The 20,024-nt window shown below is 53.2% G+C and overlaps 2 protein-coding genes across 2 annotated transcripts in view; one reads left to right on the top strand and one right to left on the bottom strand.

Annotated features, from left to right (window-relative positions):
• LOC144602581 (butyrophilin subfamily 3 member A2-like) lies at positions 1-12,023 on the top strand. The gene is made up of 5 exons (XM_078415709.1): positions 1-145; positions 3,788-4,138; positions 4,702-4,983; positions 10,944-11,066; positions 11,974-12,023. Exons 1-5 carry the CDS (start codon positions 1-3, stop codon positions 12,021-12,023), a joined length of 951 nt encoding a protein of 316 aa, XP_078271835.1.
• Positions 12,024-17,127: 5,104 nt separating this feature from the next.
• The window catches only part of LOC144602580 (butyrophilin subfamily 3 member A2-like), a 24,307-nt gene continuing 21,410 nt past the window's right edge, over positions 17,128-20,024 (bottom strand). The window contains exon 9 of the mRNA XM_078415707.1: positions 17,128-17,174. Coding sequence (XP_078271833.1) covers positions 17,128-17,174 — 47 coding nt within the window. The remainder of the gene's footprint in view (positions 17,175-20,024) is intronic.

Raw genomic sequence — 20,024 nt, 5'->3', positions numbered from 1 at the left:
ATGGATTTGCCCCGGGTGCTCCGGGTTCTTTCGCGTCCAAAAGACGAGCTGATGTCTCGGCAGATTGGCCGCTGTACATCGCCCCTGTATGAATCTGGGGGACGGGATCTGTGGGCAGTTGATGGCAACGTGGGAGCATTAATGAGTGCGGTCGGATTCGTGAACATGTGTGTTTACTGATATCACAAACTCAGTGGGCCGAAGGGCGTGTTCCAATGGAGCTTCTCTCGGTGAATCTATCAACAGGTTTTTTTATAGACAACAAAATATTTCAACACAGGAGAGCGAGTGTGATCATGTTACTAAATACTTTTGTTTGTCCCACATTCCTGGGCTGTGCGTGGGCAGCTGAAACACGAAACTTTACTCCGACTGTTGCAGCCATTACAGCGGCTGCCTCCCCACTAACCCACTCCCTCCCGTCCTACTTTACCCCACTCCCCCAAACCCGGCGCGGTTTCTCTGTGGAACCCCGGCCCCAGAGTCGGGGAATCGAGGACCAGAGGACATAGGTTCAAGGTGAAGGGGGAAAAGATTTAATCGGAATCTGAGGGGCAACTTCAAGTTTTCCAGCACCTCACTGGTGTCTAATGTTGACATTTATCTCAGCCATGGCGTCTGCATGTCCTTGTTCATCAGTCACTGAACGTAACAATGCGGGTACAGCAGAAAGTGAAAAAAGCTAATTGCATGTTGGCCTTTATGACAAGAGGATTTAAGTATAGGAGCAAAGAGGTCCCTCTGCGGGTGCACGGGGCCCTGGTAAGACGCACCTGGAGTACTGTGTGCAGTTTTTGTCTCCAAATTTGAGGAAGGACATTCTTGCTATTGAGGGCGTGCAGCGTAGGTTTACTAGGTTATTTCCCGGAATGGCGGGACTGTCGTACGTTGAAAGACTGGAGCGACTGGGCTTGTATACACTGGAATTTAGAAGGATGAGAGGGGATCTTATTGAAACATATAAGATTATTAAGTGATTGGACATGTTAAAGGCAGGAAACATGTTCCCGATGTTGGGGCAGTCCAGAACAAGGGGCCACAGTTTAAGAATAAGGGGTAGGCCATTTAGAACGGAGATGAGGAAAACCTTCTTCCGTCAGAAAGTTGCAAATCTGTGGAACTCTCTGCCTCAGAGGGCAGTGGAGGCCAATATTCTGAATGCATTCAAGAGAGAGCTAGATATAGCTCTTAAGGATAGCGGAGTCAGGGCATATCGGGAGAAGGCAGGAACGGGGTACTGATTGTGAATGATCAGCCATGATCACATTGAATTGCGGTGCCGGCTCGAGGGGCCGAATGGCCTCTTCCTGCACCTATTGTCTATTTTCCTCCTCTCGCTTCCCACACTGGCCTCGGAGATAACCGACCTGTGCCAGTTCATCTCGACTGTGCGTTACAGAGACAAAAAACATTAAAAAGCCTTTGAGATGGTGAAGCAGGTAAAATATTCTGAGAGAGAAAGCAGACCAATGCAGTCTGGGGAATGACTACACAGGCAGTCTGCTTCCAATCAGCAAATGGTTGAAGGTGCTGTATATCCACCTCCTCTTTCAATACATCCAATGATCCACTGTCCATGGACAGAGAGAATTCCACAAGCGTGGTTGCAGGCGGCGCCGACCTGGGAATAACAGATGTCCCAGTCAGTGACACCCAACTCCGTAAATGAATCGCAAATCTCATCCCCTGATTATTTTTATTGTTCCGACATCTTTTGACTTCAGAATCAATTTCTGTCCTTTGACAGGTTTGATGGCCGGGGTGACTGAAGAAATTCCCGGGAGAAGGATCGTCCCGGATCCGACCCCCGTGACAGGAGACTCAAGGAGCAGATTCTAAAGGGAGCCGGGGTCTCGGTGCGGGGACTGGAGTCCTTTGGCGACCGGTTGTCCTTGGCCACCCGGCACAAGGTGTGACCTTTCAGCCCCCGGTCAGCAGTGAGTGGGGGTGGGGGTGGACACCGGCGGCGGGGACGGAGGGGGAGGGGGGGGGGGAGATCACAGCTTCCCGTCCATCACGGGTCTAACACTTCTCCCTCTCTCTCCCCCTCTCCCTCAGGCACTGACCCCTCTACTGGGATGGGACTGTTTCACTGCGCTGTGTTGCTACTGCACGGGATCCTCACCTCAGTCCACGGTAATAACCACAACATCTTGTCTGATTGATATTTATTTATCTCATGGAGGGGGCTTCATGGAGTCAGAAGATTCATATTTTAAAATCGCCCATTTTAATGCAGTTGTCTACATCACTTAATATGATCAGGTGCAAGGTCCGTGCTCCCTCTGTGGGCGACGATGGGGACTGCAGGAGCAGGAGCAGGAGGCAACCTCATTCTCATGGATAATCAAGTCAAGTCAACTTTATTTGTCACATACATATAGCAGATGTGCAGTGAAATTAAAGTGGCAACGCCTGCGGATTGTGCTAACACTACAAAACAGAATAGATTTTTTTTTTTAACACAAAAAATAAATTAATACAGTAAATTAAATTAGTCCCTGGTGATATGAGAGTTAACAGTCCTGATGGACTGTGGGAAGAAACTCCGACTCATCCTCTCTGATTTCACAGCGTGACAGCGGAGGCGTTTGCCTGACCGTAGCAGCTGGAACAGTCCGTTGCTGGGGTGGTAGGGGTCCCCCATAATGTTGCTGGCTCTGGATCTGCACCTCCTGATGTATAGGCCATGTATAAGTCAGCAAGAAGCAGAGAGTGGGGAATAATGTATTTTTTCTCCCTGGGTGGGAAGATGTAAGTAGTGGTGCCCCACGGGGATTGGTGTTGAGACGCCAACCTTAGATATAAAATAAATCGTGAACAGCCAGTGAAAATGGTAATATCCTGGTTTCAGAAGGTTATCCAGTCATAAGCGATAGGAGCGAATTAGGGTCATTCCGCCCATCAAGTCTACTCCACCATTCACTGAGCCCCCCCTTGCTATTGAGGCAGTGCAGCGCAGGTTCATGAGGTTAATCCGTGGAATGGCGAGACTGGACTGTCATATGAGGAAAGATTGGAAAGACTAGGCCTGTATTTACTGGAGTTTAGAAGGATGAGAGGGGATCTTATAGAGACATATAAAATTATAAAAGGACTAGACAAGTTAGATTCAGGAAAAATGTTCCCAATGTTGGGGGAGCCCAGAATCAGGGGTCACAGTCTAAGAATAAAGGGGAGGCCATTTAAAACTCTGGTGAGAGGGAACGTTTTCCCCCATAGGGTTGTGAATTTGTGGAATTCCCTGCCACAGAGGCCAGTGGAGGCCAAATCACTGGATGAATTTAAAAGAGAGTTAGATAGAGCTTTGGGGGCTAGTGGGATCAAAGGATATGGGGAGAAGGCAGGCACGGGTTACTGATTGTGGATGATCAGCCATGATCACAATGAATGGCGGTGCTGGCTCGAAGGGCCGAATGGCCTCCTCCTGCACCTATTTTGTATGTTTCTATGTTTTTACGTTTTCCTTCTAAACTTGTGCCGTCAAACGCTTGTTTGGTGGGATCATTCTGAGATACCACTTCTGAATTCTCTCCAGAGCCAGCTCATCCTTCCTCTGTTATGGTGCCCAAAATTGCTCACAATTCTCCAAATGCGACCTGACCAGTGCCCTCGATAGCCTCAGCATTACATCCCTGTTTTTGTATTCAAGCCCTCATGAAATAAATGCTGTTGGTCTTTGTGCGCACAGAACGATGCAACTTTCGTGATGTTAATTTTGTTTTCTATTGTTACATTATTGATTCCTTAAATAATTGTGTTTTCAATTATTTGCATTGATCCCCAGGTGAATTTGCCGTAATTGTACCGGGCGATGGTGGTTTTGCAGCCATTGTAGGTGGAGATGCGGTGTTGGAGTGTCAGCTTGTGCCAGATATATTGACCAGCGACATGGAGGTGCAGTGGAGGAAGTCAGGTCTCGCCTCGCCAGTCCTCGTGTACAAACATGGACAAAGTGACGCCCTCGCTCAACACCAGGATTACAGAGCTAGGGCCCAACTGTTTAAAGATGAACTGGCCAAAGGGAACATTTCCCTCAGAATAATGAACGTAAGGAGGCTTGATGAAGGGGAATATACATGTTCAGTTACAGACAGAACTGAGAATGAAGCATCTCCAGCTCAACTGCGAGTTCAAGGTGAGTAAGAAAATGCATTGATATTATTAACTTTAAAGGAATGTTTACTTTAGAGATACAGCGCGGACACAGGCCCTTCGGTCCACCACACCGACTAGCGATGCTGGCACATTAACACTATCCGACACACACTATCGACAATTTACACATACACCAAACCAATTAATCTACAAACCTGTACGTCATTGGAGTGTGGGAGGAAACCGAAGAACTCGGAAAAAACCCACGCAGGTAACGGGGAGAACGTACAAACTCCGAACAGACAGCACCCGTAGTTGGGATCTCCTTTCCACCACACTCTCCAGGGCCCAGTCATTTACCATGTAACCCCCAGCTGGATTTATTTACCGAAATGCTGAAAACAATCAGCAGGTCAGGCAGCGACTGGGGAGAGAGAAGCAGAGTTGATGTTTCAGCTCGAAGACTTTGCATTGGAACAAGAAATAATTGTAAATTGTATAAGTATTGTTGCAAGAGGGTTTGACACCTTGAACAAAATGCTGACTGGTCCAAGTTGCTATTCTTCCTGACTATTGTTATTTCTACATCTGTCACTGATGCAGGTTTGGGGAGTAAGCCCCGGATTCAGTTGCTGGGATACCAGGGAGATGGAATCCAGCTCGTGTGTAAATCCGGTGGATGGTATCCTGGACCAGAGATGCTGTGGTTCGGCGAGGATGGACAGGTTTTACCACAAGCTGAAACAAGATACCATGAAGACACGGAAGGTCTTATAAATGTGGAGAACAACGTGACAGTAACTAGGCAGTCAACGAACAAGTTCAAGTGTGTTGTTCGTTATAGACGGTTAAACATACAACATGAGGCAATTGTTAAGATATCAGGTTTGTAAACATTTCTGTTTGATCATTGAAGTATGAAGAGATTTACATCCCATTGAAACCCCGACTGCCCAGAATGTTAACTGAGGTATTCACATGTTTCACTGAGGTCGTCAAGGCAAATGTGGGTCCCTTGAAGACAGAAGCAGGGGAATTTATTATGGGGAACAAAGAAATGGCAGATGAGTTAAACCGTTACTTTGGATCTGTCTTCACTGAGGAAGATACACACAATCTCCCAAATGTTCTAGGGGCCGGAGAACCTAGGGTGATGGAGGAACTGAAGGAAATCCACATTAGGCAGGAAATGGTTTTGGGTAGACTGATGGGACTGAAGGCTGATAAATCCCCAGGGCCTGATGGTCTGCATCCCAGGGTACTTAAGGAGGTGGCTCTAGAAATAGTGGAAGCATTGGAGATCATTTTTCAATGTTCTATAGATTCAGGATCAGTTCCTGTGGATTGGAGGATAGCAAATGTTATCTCACTTTTTAAGAAAGGAGGGAGAGAGAAAACGGGTAATTATAGACCAGTTAGTCTGACATCAGTGGTGGGGAAGATGCTGGAGTCAATTATAAAAGACGAAATTGCTGAGCATTTGGATAGCAGTAACAGGATCATTCCGAGTCAGCATGGATTTACGAAGGGGAAATCATGCTTGACAAATCTACTGGAATTTTTTGAGGATGTAACTAGGAAAATTGACAGGGGAGAGTCAGTGGATGTGGTGTACCTCGACTTTCAGAAAGCCTTCGACAAGGTCCCACATAGGAGATTAGTGGGCAAAATTAGGGCACATGGTATTGGGGGTAGGGTACTGACATGGATAGAAAATTGGTTGACAGACAGAAAGCAAAGAGTGGGGATAAATGGGTCCCTTTCGGAATGGGAGGCAGTGACCAGTGGGGTACCGCAAGGTTCGGTGCTGGGACCCCAGCTATTTACGATATACATTAATGACTTAGACGAAGGGATTAAAAGTACCATTAGCAAATTTGCAGATGATACTAAGCTGGGGGGTAGTGTGAATTGTGAGGAAGATGCAATAAGGCTGCAGGGTGACTTGGACAGGTTGTGTGAGTGGGCGGATACATGGCAGATGCAGTTTAATGTAGATAAGTGTGAGGTTATTCATTTTGGAAGTAAGAATAGAAAGGCAGATTATTATCTGAATGGTGTCAAGTTAGGAGGAGGGGGAGTTCAACGAGATCTGGGTGTCCTAGTGCATCAGTCAATGAAAGGAAGCATGCAGGTACAGCAGGCAGTGAAGAAAGCCAATGGAATGTTGGCCTTCGTAACAAGAGGAGTTGAGTATAGGAGCAAAGAGGTCCTTCTACAGTTGTACCGGGCCCTTGTGAGACCGCATCTGGAGTACTGTGTGCAGTTTTGGTCTCCAAATTTGAGGAAGGATATTCTTGCTATGGAGGGCGTGCAGCGTAGGTTCACTAAGTTAATTCCCGGAATGGCGGGACTGTCGTATGTTGAAAGGCTGGAGCGATTGGGCTTGTATACACTGGAATTTAGAAGGATGAGGGGGGATCTTATTGAAACATATAAGATAATTAGGGGATTGGACACATTAGAGGCAGGAAACATGTTCCCAATGTTGGGGGAGTCCAGAACAAGGGGCCACAGTTTAAGAATAAGGGGTAGGCCATTTAGAACGGAGATGAGGAAGAACTTTTTCAATCAGAGAGTGGTGAAGGGGTGGAATTCTCTGCCTCAGAAGGCAGTGGAGGCCAGTTCGTTGGATGCTTTCAAGAAAGAGCTGGATAGAGCTCTTAAGGATAGCGGAGTGAGGGGGTATGGGGAGAAGGCAGGAACGGGGTACTGATTGAGAGTGATCAGCCATGATCGCATTGAATGGCGGTGCTGGCTCGAAGGGCTGAATGGCCTACTCCTGCACCTATTGTCTATTGTCTATTGTCTATCGAGTCCAACCACAGTCGTGTCATCCGCAAACTTGATGATGGTTTTGGTGGGATGGTTGGGGGCGCAATCGTGAGTGTAGAGGGAGTAAAGGATGGGGCTCAACACACAGCCCTGTGGTGAGCCGGTCGGTGCTCAGTGTAATGGTGGAGGAGAGGTGAGGGCTTATTTTGACGGTCTGGGGGCGGTTGGTCAGGAAGTCCTTGATCCATTGGCAGATGGTTTGGGAAAATCCAAGGTCAGAAAGTTTGGTGACCAGTCTGCTCGGGATGACCGTGTTAAAGGCAGAGCTGAAGTCGAGGAAGAGCATCCTCACATAGCTCCCCTGGTGTTCAAGGTGGGTCAGTGCAGTGTGAAGAGCAGTGTCGATGGCATCCCCTGTAGACCTATTTGCTCTGTAGGCAAACTGGTATGGGTCGAAGGTGGGTGGGAGGCTGGCTTTGATGTGCTGCAGGACCAGTCTCTCGAAGCACTTTGTGATGACCGGTGTGAGTGCTACCGGACGGTAGTCGTTAAGGCCGCTGATGACAGACTTTATCGGCAGTGGGATGATTGTGGCGGACTTCAGGCAGGGAGGGATGGTGGATTTTAAAAGGGACAGGTTGAAGATTTTTGTGAAGACCTCAGATAATTGGTCTGCACATCCCCTCAGCACTCTGCCCGTCACACCATCGGGGCCTGCAGCTTTCCTGGGATTCACTGCTCTGAGCACGCGCTTAACATCATACTCCTGCACAGTGAAGGTGTTGCTGTCAGGTGCTGGAGAGGGTGTTATGTCTGCCACTGCAGCTTTCACCTCGAAACGAGCAAAGAAACAGTTAAGTTCCTCTGCCAGCGAGGCGTCGCCGTCGGCAGTCGTGCGGTTGCTGGTCTTGTAGTTGGTGATGTGCTGGATGCCTTGCCATACCCACCGTGGGTCATTGTTGGTAAAGTGGTCCTCAATCTTCCTCTTGTAGGACGCTTTGGCATCCTTGATGCCTCTCTTCAGGTTGGTTCTAGCAGCACTGTATAGAGCTCTATCACTAGACCTGAAGGCGGTGTTACGGTCCTTGAGGAGAGACCTGACATCCTTTGTCATCCAGGGCTTCTGATTGGGATACAACCGGATACGTTTGTCGACGGTGACATTGTCAACACAGTTTTGGATGTAGCAGAGTACAGTTGATGTATACTCCTCCAAGTCCTGATCCTCAAAAATATCCCAGTTGGTCCTTTCGAAGCAATCCTGCAGCTGCGAGGAAGCTCCTTCAGGCCATGTCTTAACAGTCTTTATGGTGACTGGAGCTTTCCTCCTGAGTGGGGTGTATGCTGGAGTTAAGAATATGGACAGGTGATCTGACTGCCCCAGGTGTGGTAGTGGTGCTGACCTGAAACCCTTCTTAATATTTGAATAAACCTTGTCTAGTGTGTTTTTCCCCCTGGTAGCACATCTTATGTGTTGTTCAAGTTTAGTGAGAACTGACTTTAGGTCTGCATGATTGAAGTCCCCGGCTATGATGTGGGCTGCTTCTGGATATGTGCTCTGTTGTGATCACATTGAATGGCGGTGCTGGCTCGAAGGGCCGAATGGCCTCCTCCTGCACCTATTGTCTATTGTTTGTGTTGTCATTTGTGAGCGGAGCACCAAGGCACATTCCTTGTATGTGCACATACTTGGCCAATAAACGTATTCATTCATTCATCTGCATGAAAGGCCAACTGAATCCACAACTTGTCCAAACAGGTTGGACATCGACACAAACTCTTTTAAATCCCTGACGCTCTCCTGAAAAGTCTTAAATGGACAAACCATGAGGACTGCCAGAGCATTGGCATGTACGGTCCTGTCACATTGACCACATGGGAACCATTGACGACGCTAGGACTGGGATGAAGGTTCTGCTGATGGAGCCGTCATGGTCCGATTACAAAGCAGAACCGTGAAGGGAACGGTGTCTGGATGACTACCCGAGACATGTGGAAATTGGCACCGGGCGAATGGGGTCATGCAGTTACCACATGGGTCCACAATCATTGTGGGAGAAATGGGCTCCAAGTCGTCAGGCAGTGGTCCCAGTGCGGGGGAAGAGGGATCTGTTCCATTGGGTTGGGTTCACTTGAATCACCCTGACACCAGTGTCTGAGTGAATCATAAGACTGTGAATGTAGATGAAGCTTTGATCTGAATAGTTGTGGGGACGCGGTATAAACAGAAGCGTCACCTCCAACGTTGTCTTTTCATGACTACCCCGAATTGAAGGCTCTCTGTCCCAGTCTACAAGGGTAACCCATGAGTATCTAATTGCCCGTCACTGTAAACCTCCATCCAGTCGCTGCTCTGCCCGCTGGGAGAGCGAGGTTCCACGTGTGCGTGTCGGGATGCACCACATTGCAAACTGCTGCTGCCACCCCATGGAAGGGAGGACCAACAATCTGTGGCGTTGTCCGGCATGGACCATGTTGGGGCATCATCTAGACCAAGTGGCTGGCTCCTCCCACCCGTCCCAAAATTCATGCTTGGGAATTACATTAAAACTTACATTTGTAGCCCACGTGAGGATATATATTGTTACAGATATATACAGTATATATGCTGATACATAAACTGGTATATATATATATGTGTGTGTGTATATGTAAAGGTATGTGTATGAGTATGTGTGTATATATGTGTGTGTGTATGTGTGTGTATGTGTGTGTCTGTACGTGTATGTGTGTGTGTGTGTATGTGTGTATGAGTGTATGTGTGTATGTTTGTGTGTGTGTGTGTGTGTGTGTGTGTATGTGTGCATGTATATATACAAAATAATATATATATAAATAAATTTACGTTTTAATGTTATACATATATATATATACTGATGTCATGGCGGGAGGTTGCTCGGGCAGCTGTGATGTGTGTGTGTGGCTGTCGCTGTCTGATTCACTGTCACTGTCGCTGTCTGATTCACTGTCACTGTCGCTGTCTGATTCACTGTCACTGTCTGATTCACTGTCACTGTGATTCACTGTCGCTGTCTGATTCACTGTCACTGTCTGATTCTGTCACTGTCTGACTGTCACTGTCTGATTCACTGTCGCTGTCTGATTCACTGTCACTGTCTGATTCACTGTCACTGTCTGATTCACTGTCACTGTCTGAATGTCACTGTCGCTGTCTGATTCACTGTCACTGTCTGATTCACTGTCGCTGTCTGTCTGATTCACTGTCACTGTCTGATTCACTGTCGCTGTCGGATTCACTGTCGCTGTCTGATTCACTGTCACTGTCTGATTCACTGTCACTGTCTGATTCACTGTCACATTCACTGTCACTGTCTGATTCACTGTCACTGATTCACTGTCACTGCCTGATTCACTGTCACTGTCTGATTCACTGTCGCGGACTGATTCACTGTCACTGACTGATTCACGGTCGCTGTCTGATTCACGGTCGCTGTCTGATTCACTGTCGCTGTCTGATTCAATGTCACTGTCTGATTCACTGTCACTGTCTGATTCACTGTCACTGTCTGATTTACTGTCACTGTCTGATTCACTGTCACTGTCTGATTCACTGTCACTGTCTGATTCACTGTCACTGTCTGAATCACTGTCTGATTCACTGTCACTGTCTGATTCACTGTCACATTCATTGTCACTGTCTGATTCACTGTCACTGTCTGATTCAGTCACTGTCACATTCACTGTCACTCTCACTGTCTGATTCACTGTATCTGTCTGATTCACTGTCACTGTCACTGTCTGATTCACTGTCATTGTCTGATTCACTGTCACTGTCACTGTCTGATTCACTGTCACTGTCTGATTCACTGTCACTGTCTGATTCACTGTCACTGTCACTGTCTGATTCACTGTCACTGTCTGATTCACTGTCATTGTCTGATTCACTGTCACTGTCACTGTCTGATTCACTGTCACTGTCTGATTCACTGTCACTATCGGATTCACTGTCACTCTGATTCACTGTCACAGTCACTGTCACTGTCTGATTCACTGTCACTGTCTGATTCACTGTCACTGTCACTGTCTGATTCACTGTCTTCACTCTGCAGATGAGATCTTCCCTGCTGGCGTTCCTGACTGGGTCGTGCCGCTGGTCCTCACCATTTGTCTTCTTATTGCCGCCAACGCTGCTGTGTTTTATTGGAACGTGAAACAAAACAGACGCATTAAAGGTACGTTAAACAACTGCGTGAGATGCGGGTCAGGAAATCCTTGATTCCCAGTGTAACTTCAGTGGGAATCCAGAGCACTCTCCGCGGGCTCTGATCTTCCAGCGGTAATTGTTGCCCCTGGGCCTGGAGAGAGTATCAGTGGCCCGGGAGGTGGGGTAATGGGGTAAACGGGCAGATGTGAGATCTGTTTGTGCATGAGGCGGTGCCGTGGGTGGAGATTTAACTGGATACAGAGTCACTTGCACTTGTCTCTGTTTCCTGTGTTTGATCTCCACCGCGGGGAGACAGAGCACAGGTGAGGTGATCACGTGGGTGGACATCTCTGTGCAGTTCCCCGTTGTCAACCTGAGCTTTCCTTCACTTGTCCCTTTCATTGCGTGTCCCGTCCCAGCGTGAGCTCTCCCTCGCTCTCCTGCACTGATCTAATGAGGTTGAGCAGAGGCCGGGTAACCGCCCGCCTTTGAATCCGGCATCTCGCAGCCTTCCAGACTCAACATTGTCCCCAAATGTTTCACACAATGATCACCGTGATCACAGGTTCCTGCAGCGACTGTCAGTCGTGGGTGAGACATTGAAACATCCCCGGACCCACAGTGTATTTACTCACCTGATCCGTTCCTCGTCATTCCCCTCTCCTGCCCTTCACATGTCCAACACCATTTGTTTTCCCTCCTTTATTTGCCGCTACACTTGTCTCACACCTGTCACCATCTGACATTGTCCAGGCTGATGAGACCCTGTGAACCTAAACCGGGAATCCTGTTCCTCTCTGCAGCTGCCTGACCCGCGTGGAACTTCCCTCATTGTGCTGTACTTATTTCCAGCCTTGTTTGGATTGCCCCCTGACTCTGATCTTCATTGTCTCTGATGCTCGTTGTTCCAATGTAACACTGGTTTCTTCTTCCAGAGCTGGAACGGCGCAAATCCGTCGTAGAACTTGGTAAGAATTTAATATAGAAATATTCACAAAAGGGAAGGAATGGTAGAATTGATATCTCACAGCGCCAGAGACATGGGTTCGATCCTGATCTCGGGTGCTGTCTGTGTGGAGTTTGCATGTTCTCCACATGGAGGGGGGGAGGGAGGGGGGAGAGAGGGGGGGGGAGAGAAGGGGGGGAGAGAGGGGGGGAGAGAGAGGGGGAGAGAGGTGGGGGGAGAGAGAGAAGAGAGGGGGGAAGGGAGAGGGGGGAGAGGGGGGAGAGAGGGGGAGAGAGGGAGGGGGGGGGAGAGAGGGAGGGGGGGGAGAGGGGGAGGGGGGGAGAGGGAGGGGGGAGAGGGAGGGGGAAGAGGGAGGGGGGGAGAGGGAGGGGGGGAAGAGGGGGCGAGAGGGAGGGGGAAGAGGGGGAGAGAGGGAGGGGGGGAAGAGGGGGAGGGAGGGAGGGGGGAAGAGGGGGAGAGTGGGGGGGAAGAGGGGGAGAGAGGGAGGGGGGAAGAGGGGGAGAGAGGGAGGGGGAAGAGGGGGAGAGAGGGGGGGGAAGAGGGGGAGGGAGGGAGGGAGGGAGGGAGGGGGGAAAGAGGGGGAGGGAGGGAGGGGGGAGGGGGGGAAGAGGGGGGAGGGAGAGAGGGGGGGGGGAGAGAGAGAGGGGGAGAGAGGGGGGGAGGAGAGGGGGGGAGGGGAGGGGGGGAGAGGGAGGGGGGGAGAGGGGGGAGGGGGGAGGGGGGAGGAGGGGGGAGAGAGGGGGGGGAGAGAGAGGGGGAGAGAGAGAAGAGGGGGAAGGGAGAGAAGAGAGGGGGAAGGGAGAGGGGGGTGAGAGGGGGAAGAGGGGGAGAGAGGGAGGGGGGAGAGAGAGGGAGGGGGGGAAGAGGGGGAGAGAGGGAGGGGGGGGAGAGGGGGCGAGATGGAGGGGGAAGAGGGGGAGAGAGGGAGGGGGGAAGAGGGGGAGGGAGAGTGGGGAAGAGGGGAGAGAGGGAGGGGGGGAAGAGGGGGGGAAGAGGGGGAGGGGGGGAAGAGAGAGAGGGGGGAAGAGGGGGGAGGGAGAGAGGGGGGAGAGAGGGGGGAGAGAGGGGGTGGGAGGGGAGAGGGGGGAGAGGGGGAGAGGGGGGAGGGGAGGGGGGGAGGGGAGGAGGGGGGGAGTGTGAGGGGGAGGGGGGGGAGAGAGAGGGGGAGAGAGAGGGGGGAGAGAGAGGGGGGGAGAGAGAAGAGAGGGGGAGGGAGAGGGGGGAGAGGGGGAAGAGGGGGAGGGGGGAAGAGGGGGGAAGAGGGGGAGAGAGGGAGGGGGGAAGAGGGGGAGAGAGGGAGGGGGTGAGGGGGGGGAGAGGGAGGGGGGGAAGAGGGGGAGGGAGGGAGGGGGGAAGAGGGGGAGGGAGAGTGGGGGGAAGAGGGGGAGAGAGGGAGGGGAAGAGGGGTGAGAGAGGGGGGGAAGAGGGGGAGGGAGGAAAGAGGGGGAGGGAGGGAGGGGGGAAGGGGGGAGGGAGAGAGGGGGAAGAAGGGAGGGAGAGATGGGGGAGAGAGGGGAAGAGGGGGAGGGGAGAGAGGTGGGGAAGAGGGGGAGAGGGGGTGGGGGAGAGAGGGGGGGAGATTGGGAGGGGGAGAGTGGGGGGGAAGAGGGGGAGGGGAAGAGGGGGAGGGGAAGGGGGAGAGGGGGAGGGGGAGAGAGGGGGGAAGAGTGGGAGGGGGAGAGTGGGGGGGAAGAGGGGGAGGGGGAGAGAGAGGGGAAGAGGGGGAGGGGGAGAGAGAGGGGAAGAGGGGGAGGGGGAGAGAGAGAGAGGGGGGGAAGAGGGGGAGAGAGAGAGAGAGAGTGGGGAAGAGGGGGAGGGGGAGAGAGAGGGGGGGGAGAGGGGGAGAGAGAGGGGGAGAGGAGGGGGGAGAGAGAGAGGGGGAGAGGGAGGGGGGAGAGAGAGGGGGGGAGAGGGGGGGGGGAAGAGGGGGGGAGAGGGGGAGGGGGAGAGAGAGAGGGGGGGAAGAGGGGGAGGGGGAGAGGGAGAGGGGGGAGGAGAGGGGGACGGGGAGAGAGAGGGGGGAAGAGGGGGAGAGAGAGGGGGGGGGAAGAGGGGGAGAGAGAGAGGGGGGTGAAGAGGGGGAGGGGGAGAGAGAGAGGGGGGAGAGGGGGAGGGGGAGAGAGAGGGGGGGAACAGGGGGAGGGGGAGAGAGAGAGGGGGGGAGAGGGGGAGGGGGAGAGAGGGAGGGGGGAGAGGGGGAGGGGTAGAGAGGGAGGGGGGAAGTGGGGGAGGGGGTGAGAGAGTGGGGGGAGTGGGGGAGGGGGAGGAGAGGGGGAGTGTGGTGGGGGGAGAGAGAGAAGTGAGGGGGAGGGAGTGGGGGGAGGGGGAGTGAGGGAGGGGGAGGGGGGTGGGGGGAAGAAGGGGGGGTTGAGGGGGAGTGTGTGGGGGGGTTGTGGGTGAGAGTGGGTGGGGGGTTGTGGGTGTGAGGGGGGGAGAGGGGGAGGTGGGGAAGTGGGGGAGGGAGGGAGGGGGGAGTGGGGGGAGGGTGTGAGGGGGAGTTGGGGAGGGAGTGATGGGGGAGTGTGGGGGGTTGAGGGGGAGGGGGGTGGGTGGGGAAGAGGGGGAGTGGGGTGGGGGTGTGGGGGGTAGATTGGGAGGGGGTGTGTGGGGGGGAAGAGGGGGAGGGGAAGAGGGGGAGGGGGAGAGGGGGAGGGGGAGAGAGGGGGGGAAGTGTGGGTGTGTGGGTGGGGGGAGTGGGGGTGTGGGGTGGGGGAAGTGGGGAAGTGTGGGTGGGTGGGTGGGGGATTGTGGGGGTGGGGTGGGGAGGGAATGGGGGGGAAGAGGGGGGTGGGGAGAGGGGGGGGAGGGGGGGAGGAGTGGGGTGTGAGTGGGGGGTGTGTGGGGTGGGTGGGGGGGGTGTGGGGGGGGTTGGGGGGGGTGAGTGGGGGGTTGGGGGGGTGTGTGGGGGTTGTGGGGGTGGAGTGTGGGGGGGGGGGGGGAGAGTGGGGGGGAGAGGGGGGTGAGAGGGGGGGGGTGTGGGGGGGGTGGGGGGGGTGGTGTGGGGGGGGGTGTGGGGTTGGGGGGTGAGGTGGGGGGAGTGGGGGTGTGGGGTGGGGGGAGGGGGGGTGTGGTTGGGGGATGTGGGGGTGGGGGGTGGGGGGATGGGGGGGAGGGAGGGGGGGTTGGGGGAGGGTGGGAGGGGGGAGTGGGGGGTGGTGGGGGTTGTGGGGAGTGGGGGGGTTGTTGGGGGTGTGGGGGGGTTGTGGGGGAGGGTGGGAGGGGGGGTTGAGGGGGGTGGGTGTGGGGGGGGGTGGGGGGGTGTGAGTGTGGGGGGAGTGTGGGGGGTGTGGGGGGGGTGGGGAGGGGGGTGTGGTGGGGGGGGTGGGGGGGTGGTGGGGGGGTGTGGGGGGTGTGGTGGGGGGTGGGGGGTGGGTGGGGGGGTGGGGGGGTGGGTGGGGAGGGGGGGGTGTGGGGGGGTGTGAGGAGTGGGGGGAGAGAGGTGGAGGGGGAGGGAGAGAGAGGGGGAAGGGAGAGGGGGGTGGGGAGTGGGGGTGTGGGTGGGGGGGAGTGGGGGGTGTGGGGGGGTTGTGGGGGGGAGGGTGGTGGGTTGGGGGGTGGGAGTGGGGGGGGTGGGGGAGAGTGGGGGGGGGGTGGTGGGTGGGGGGGGGGGTTGTGGGGGTGGGTGGTGGGGGGGTTGTGGGGGGTGTGGGGGTGAGGGGGGGGAGTGGGGGGGTGAGGAGGGGGGGTGGGGGGGGAGGGGGGTGGGGGGAGGGGGGGGGGTGGGGGGGGGAGTTGGGGGGAGGGGGTGTTGGGGGGGTGGGGTGGGGGGGAGTGGGGGGGGGTGAGAGGGGGGAGAGAGGAGAGAGGGGGGGAGAGAGAGGGGGGGAGAGAGAAGAGAGGGGGAAGGGAGAGGGGGAAGAGGGGGAGAGAGGGTGGGGGGAAGAGGGGGAGGAGGGAGGTGGGAGAGGGGGAGGAGAGTGGGGGGGAAGAGGGGGAGAGAGGGAGGGGGAAGGGGTGTGGGGGGGGGGAGGGGGGAGGGTGGAAGAGGGGGGGGAGGGGGGGGGAGAGGGGGGGGGGAGAGGGGGGGTGAGGGGGGGGAGGGGGGAGGGGGGGAGGTGGGGAGGGGGGAGAGGGGGGGGGAGAGGGGGGGGAGAGGGGGGGGAGGGGGGGAGGGGGGGAGGGGGAGGTGGGTGAGGGGGGGGGGGTGAGGGGGTTGGGGGGTTGGGGAGGGGGAGTGTGGTGGGGGGGGGAGAGGTGGAAGGGGGAGGGGGGAGAGAGGGGGGGTGGGGGAGAGTGAGAGGGGGGGGAGGGGGAGGGGGGAGAGAGGGGGAAGGGGGAGGGGGAGAGAGAGAGGGGGAGGGGGGAGGAGGGGGGAGGGGAGGGGGGGGAGGGAGGGGGGAGAGAGGGGGAGAGAGGGGGGGGAGAGGGGGGGGGAGAGTGGGGAGAGAGAGGGAGGGAGAGGGGGAGGGGGAGAGAGAGAGGGGGGGAAGAGGGGGAGGGAGATGGGGGGGAAGAGGGGGAGAGAGAGGGGGGGGAAGAGAGGGAGGGGGAGAGAGAGAGGGGGGTGAAGAGGGGGAGGGGGCGAGAGAGAGGGGGTAGAGGGGGAGGGGGAGAGAGAGGGGGGAGAGGGGGAGGGGGAGAGAGAGAGGGGGGAAGAGGGGGAGAGAGAGAGAGGGGGGAGAGGGGGAGGGGGAGAGGGGTGAGGGGGGAGAGAGAGTGGTGGACATAGAGGGGGGAGAGAAAGAGGGGCGGATTGGATTCCAGAGAATTTTCTTCAGTCTTGTTTGTTGTTTCTGTTTTCAGAGTGGAAGAGGATACGTGGCCACCAAGGTAAGATCTTGGTTTACGTGAGAGTCAGTGTGTGTGTGTGTGTGTGTATATACGCGTGTGTGTATGTGCCTGAGTGTGAGAGTGGGACTGTGTGTGTGTGTGCGCGCGCGTGTGCGCATGTGTGTGTGTGTGTGTGCGTGTGTGTGTATGTGTATGTGCGTGTGGTGATGATATTGAGATTACCCGTCTGAGAGCCCTAAACTTAAGTCAAGACTTTCAGTCTTATCTGCCATAAGCGCCTACAAGTGTTCTCACTATAAGGGGGTTACACTGCATCAACCTATATCTCAAAGACTGACTTATTTCACTGCTGTGCCCACTGCTGAAGGGGTTAGGTGTCAATAATCACTATTCACAGCCGTGGGTCGTCCCTCCCAAACAAGGCGCGGTCACTTCCAGCTAACGACGCAGAATAAACACAGTTATAGTTTTAAATGAAGCACGTTTAATTCTGAGGAGTAATTTTAACGGAGGTCATAGTTTACAAAGGATTTCCAAAACACAAGTATAATTCTAACAATTGAGGATAACGTACCAATGAGCAGCCGAGGGACAAGCAGTTCATCAGTTATCATGGGTGACTTTAATCTACATATATTTTGGGCCAACTAAATTGGTAACAACACAGAGGAGGAGGATTTCATCGAATGTATACGGGATGGGTTTCTAAGCCAATGTGTTGAGGAACCAACTGGAGGGCAGGCCGTCATAGACTGGGTATTGTCATGAGGAAGGATTCCTAATTTGAGGAAGGGCATTCTTGCTATTGAGGGAGTGCAGCGTAGGTTCACCAGGTTAATTCCGGGATGGCGGACTGACATATGATGAAAGAATGGGTCGACTGGGCCTGTATTCACTGGAATTTAGAAGGATGAGATGGGGATCTTATAGAAACATATACAATTCTTAAGGGATTGGACAGGCTAGATACAGAAAAAATGTTCCGCATGTTGGGGGAGTCCAGAACCAGGGGTTACATTTTAAGAATAAGGGGGTCGGCCATGTGGGACTGAGATAAGCAAAAACATTTTCACCCGGAGAGTTGTCAATCTGTGGAATTCTCTGCCACAGAAGGCAGTGGAGGCCAATTCACTGGATGTTTTCAAGAGAGAGTTAGATAGAGCTCTGAGGGCTAACGGAATCAAGGGACATGGGGAGAAAGCAGGAACGGGGTACAGATTCTGGATGATCAACCATGATCATATTGAATGGCGGTGCTGGCTCGAAGGGCTGAATGAAAATTTCTGTTTCTATGATTAGATTCCTAACTTGCTGAACAACAAACATCTTGAAACCCGGGCAGTTACTGTGCTAAAAATCTGAGTTTAGCAAAAAGCATTTGGACCTGAGGAGTGAACAAGCCTTTGGCTTGGAAAGTGAATATCCATCAGTATGCGTGTGTTCGTGTGCGTGTCTGTGCATGTGTGTGTCTATGTATCTGTGTGTGTGTGTGCATAAGTGTGTGTGTATGTATGTGTGCATACGTGTGTGAGTGTATGTATGTGTGTCTGTATGTGTGTTGTGTGTGTGTCTATGTATGTGTGTGTGCGTATGTGTGTATGTGTGTGAGTCTGTGAATAAGTGTGCGTGTGTATTTGTTTGTGTGTCTGTGTATGTGTGTGTGTGAATGTGTTTATTTCACAAAATGCTGGAGTAACTCAGCAGGTCAGATTGAAGAAGGGTCTCGACCCGAAACGTCACCCATTCCTTCTCTCCTGAGATGCTGCCTGACCTGCTGAGTTACTCCAGCATTTTGTGAAATAAATACCTTCGATTTGTACCAGCATCTGCAGTTATTTTCTTACACTGCTGTGTGAATGTGTTTATGAGTGTGCGTGTGTGTATATGTTTGTATATGTGTGTGTGTGTTTATGTGTGCGTGTTTGTGTGTGTGTGTGTGTGTCTGTGTGTGTGAGTGTGTCTGTGAATGAGTGTGCGTGTGTGTATATGTTTGTATATGTGTGTGTGTGTTTATGTGTGCGTGTTTGTGTGTGTGTTTGTGTGTGTGTCTGTGTGTGTGAGTGTGTGAATGAGTGTGCATGTGTATATGTTTGTGTCTGTGTATGTAGGTGTGTGAATGTGTTTATGATTGTGCGTGTGTGTATATGTTTGTCTATGTGTGACTGTGTGTGTGTGCATATGTACACACACGCGCACACACACACGCGCACACACACACACATGTTTATGTATGTTACGAGTATTTTGCTGCACCTTTGTACCGGGGGAGCAGAGGGGAGCATGAGAATGAAGCAGCCTCCCGACCTGAACGTGTTCTGTCATTTCCTTACACATGTGCTGCCTGACCCATGGACTTCCTCCAGCAGTTTATTTTTTATTTCTCACCGTTCACCCGGTTCCCCTCCACTTCCACGCTGATTAGGAAATGCCGGGAAACATGTTTTTGTCCGTGGGATGTTGGCGGGCGGGAAATCCGCCTGCACCACCACCCCTGGCATCACATCCCAGGTACCAAACCGTGGAAAATATTTGCCCCGCACATATCCTTTAAACTTTGCCCCTCTCACCTTGAAGCCATGCCCTCTCGTATTTCGCCCTGGGTTCCGACTGTCCCCTCGTTCTATGCCTGTCATAATTTTAACAAATTCTCTCACAACTACCTCTTCTGACAGCTCGTTCCATATACCCATCATCCTTTGTGTAAAAGAGTTCCCTCTCAGGTTACTATTAAATCTCCCCCCCCCCTGACTTTAAACCTATGGTTGTTGATTCCCCTATTCTGGAGAAGAGACTCTGTGCTTTTACCCGATCTATTCCTCTCACGATAATGTACATCTCTATAAGATCACCGCTCATCCTCCTGCACTACGAGGAATAAAGTCCTAGCCTGCTCACGTCCGAGCAACATCCTCGTAAATCTTATCTGTAGCCTTTACAAACTGACAGCATATTTCCTGTAACATGGTGCCCGGAACTGAAAACAATGTGGCATCACCAACGTCTCATATATCCACAACGTGACATCCCAACTTCGATACTCAATACTCTGACTGATGGAGACCATTGTGCCGAAACCTTATATGAACACATTATCTACCTGTGACTACACTTTCAAGGAACTATGTTACTGCACTCCTATATTAAATTTGTATCTAATCCTGTATTAAATACCATCAACCATTCCTCAGCCCACCTGCCCAACCGAACAAGATCCTGCTGCAATTTTTGACAACCGTCTTCACTATCCACAACACCGCCCACTTTTGTGTCACCTGCAAACTTGCTAAT

Source organism: Rhinoraja longicauda, chromosome 19, assembly GCF_053455715.1.
Source record: "Rhinoraja longicauda isolate Sanriku21f chromosome 19, sRhiLon1.1, whole genome shotgun sequence".
Taxonomy (NCBI): Eukaryota; Metazoa; Chordata; class Chondrichthyes; order Rajiformes; family Arhynchobatidae; genus Rhinoraja; species Rhinoraja longicauda.
This window is presented reverse-complemented; position numbering and strand designations above follow the sequence as displayed.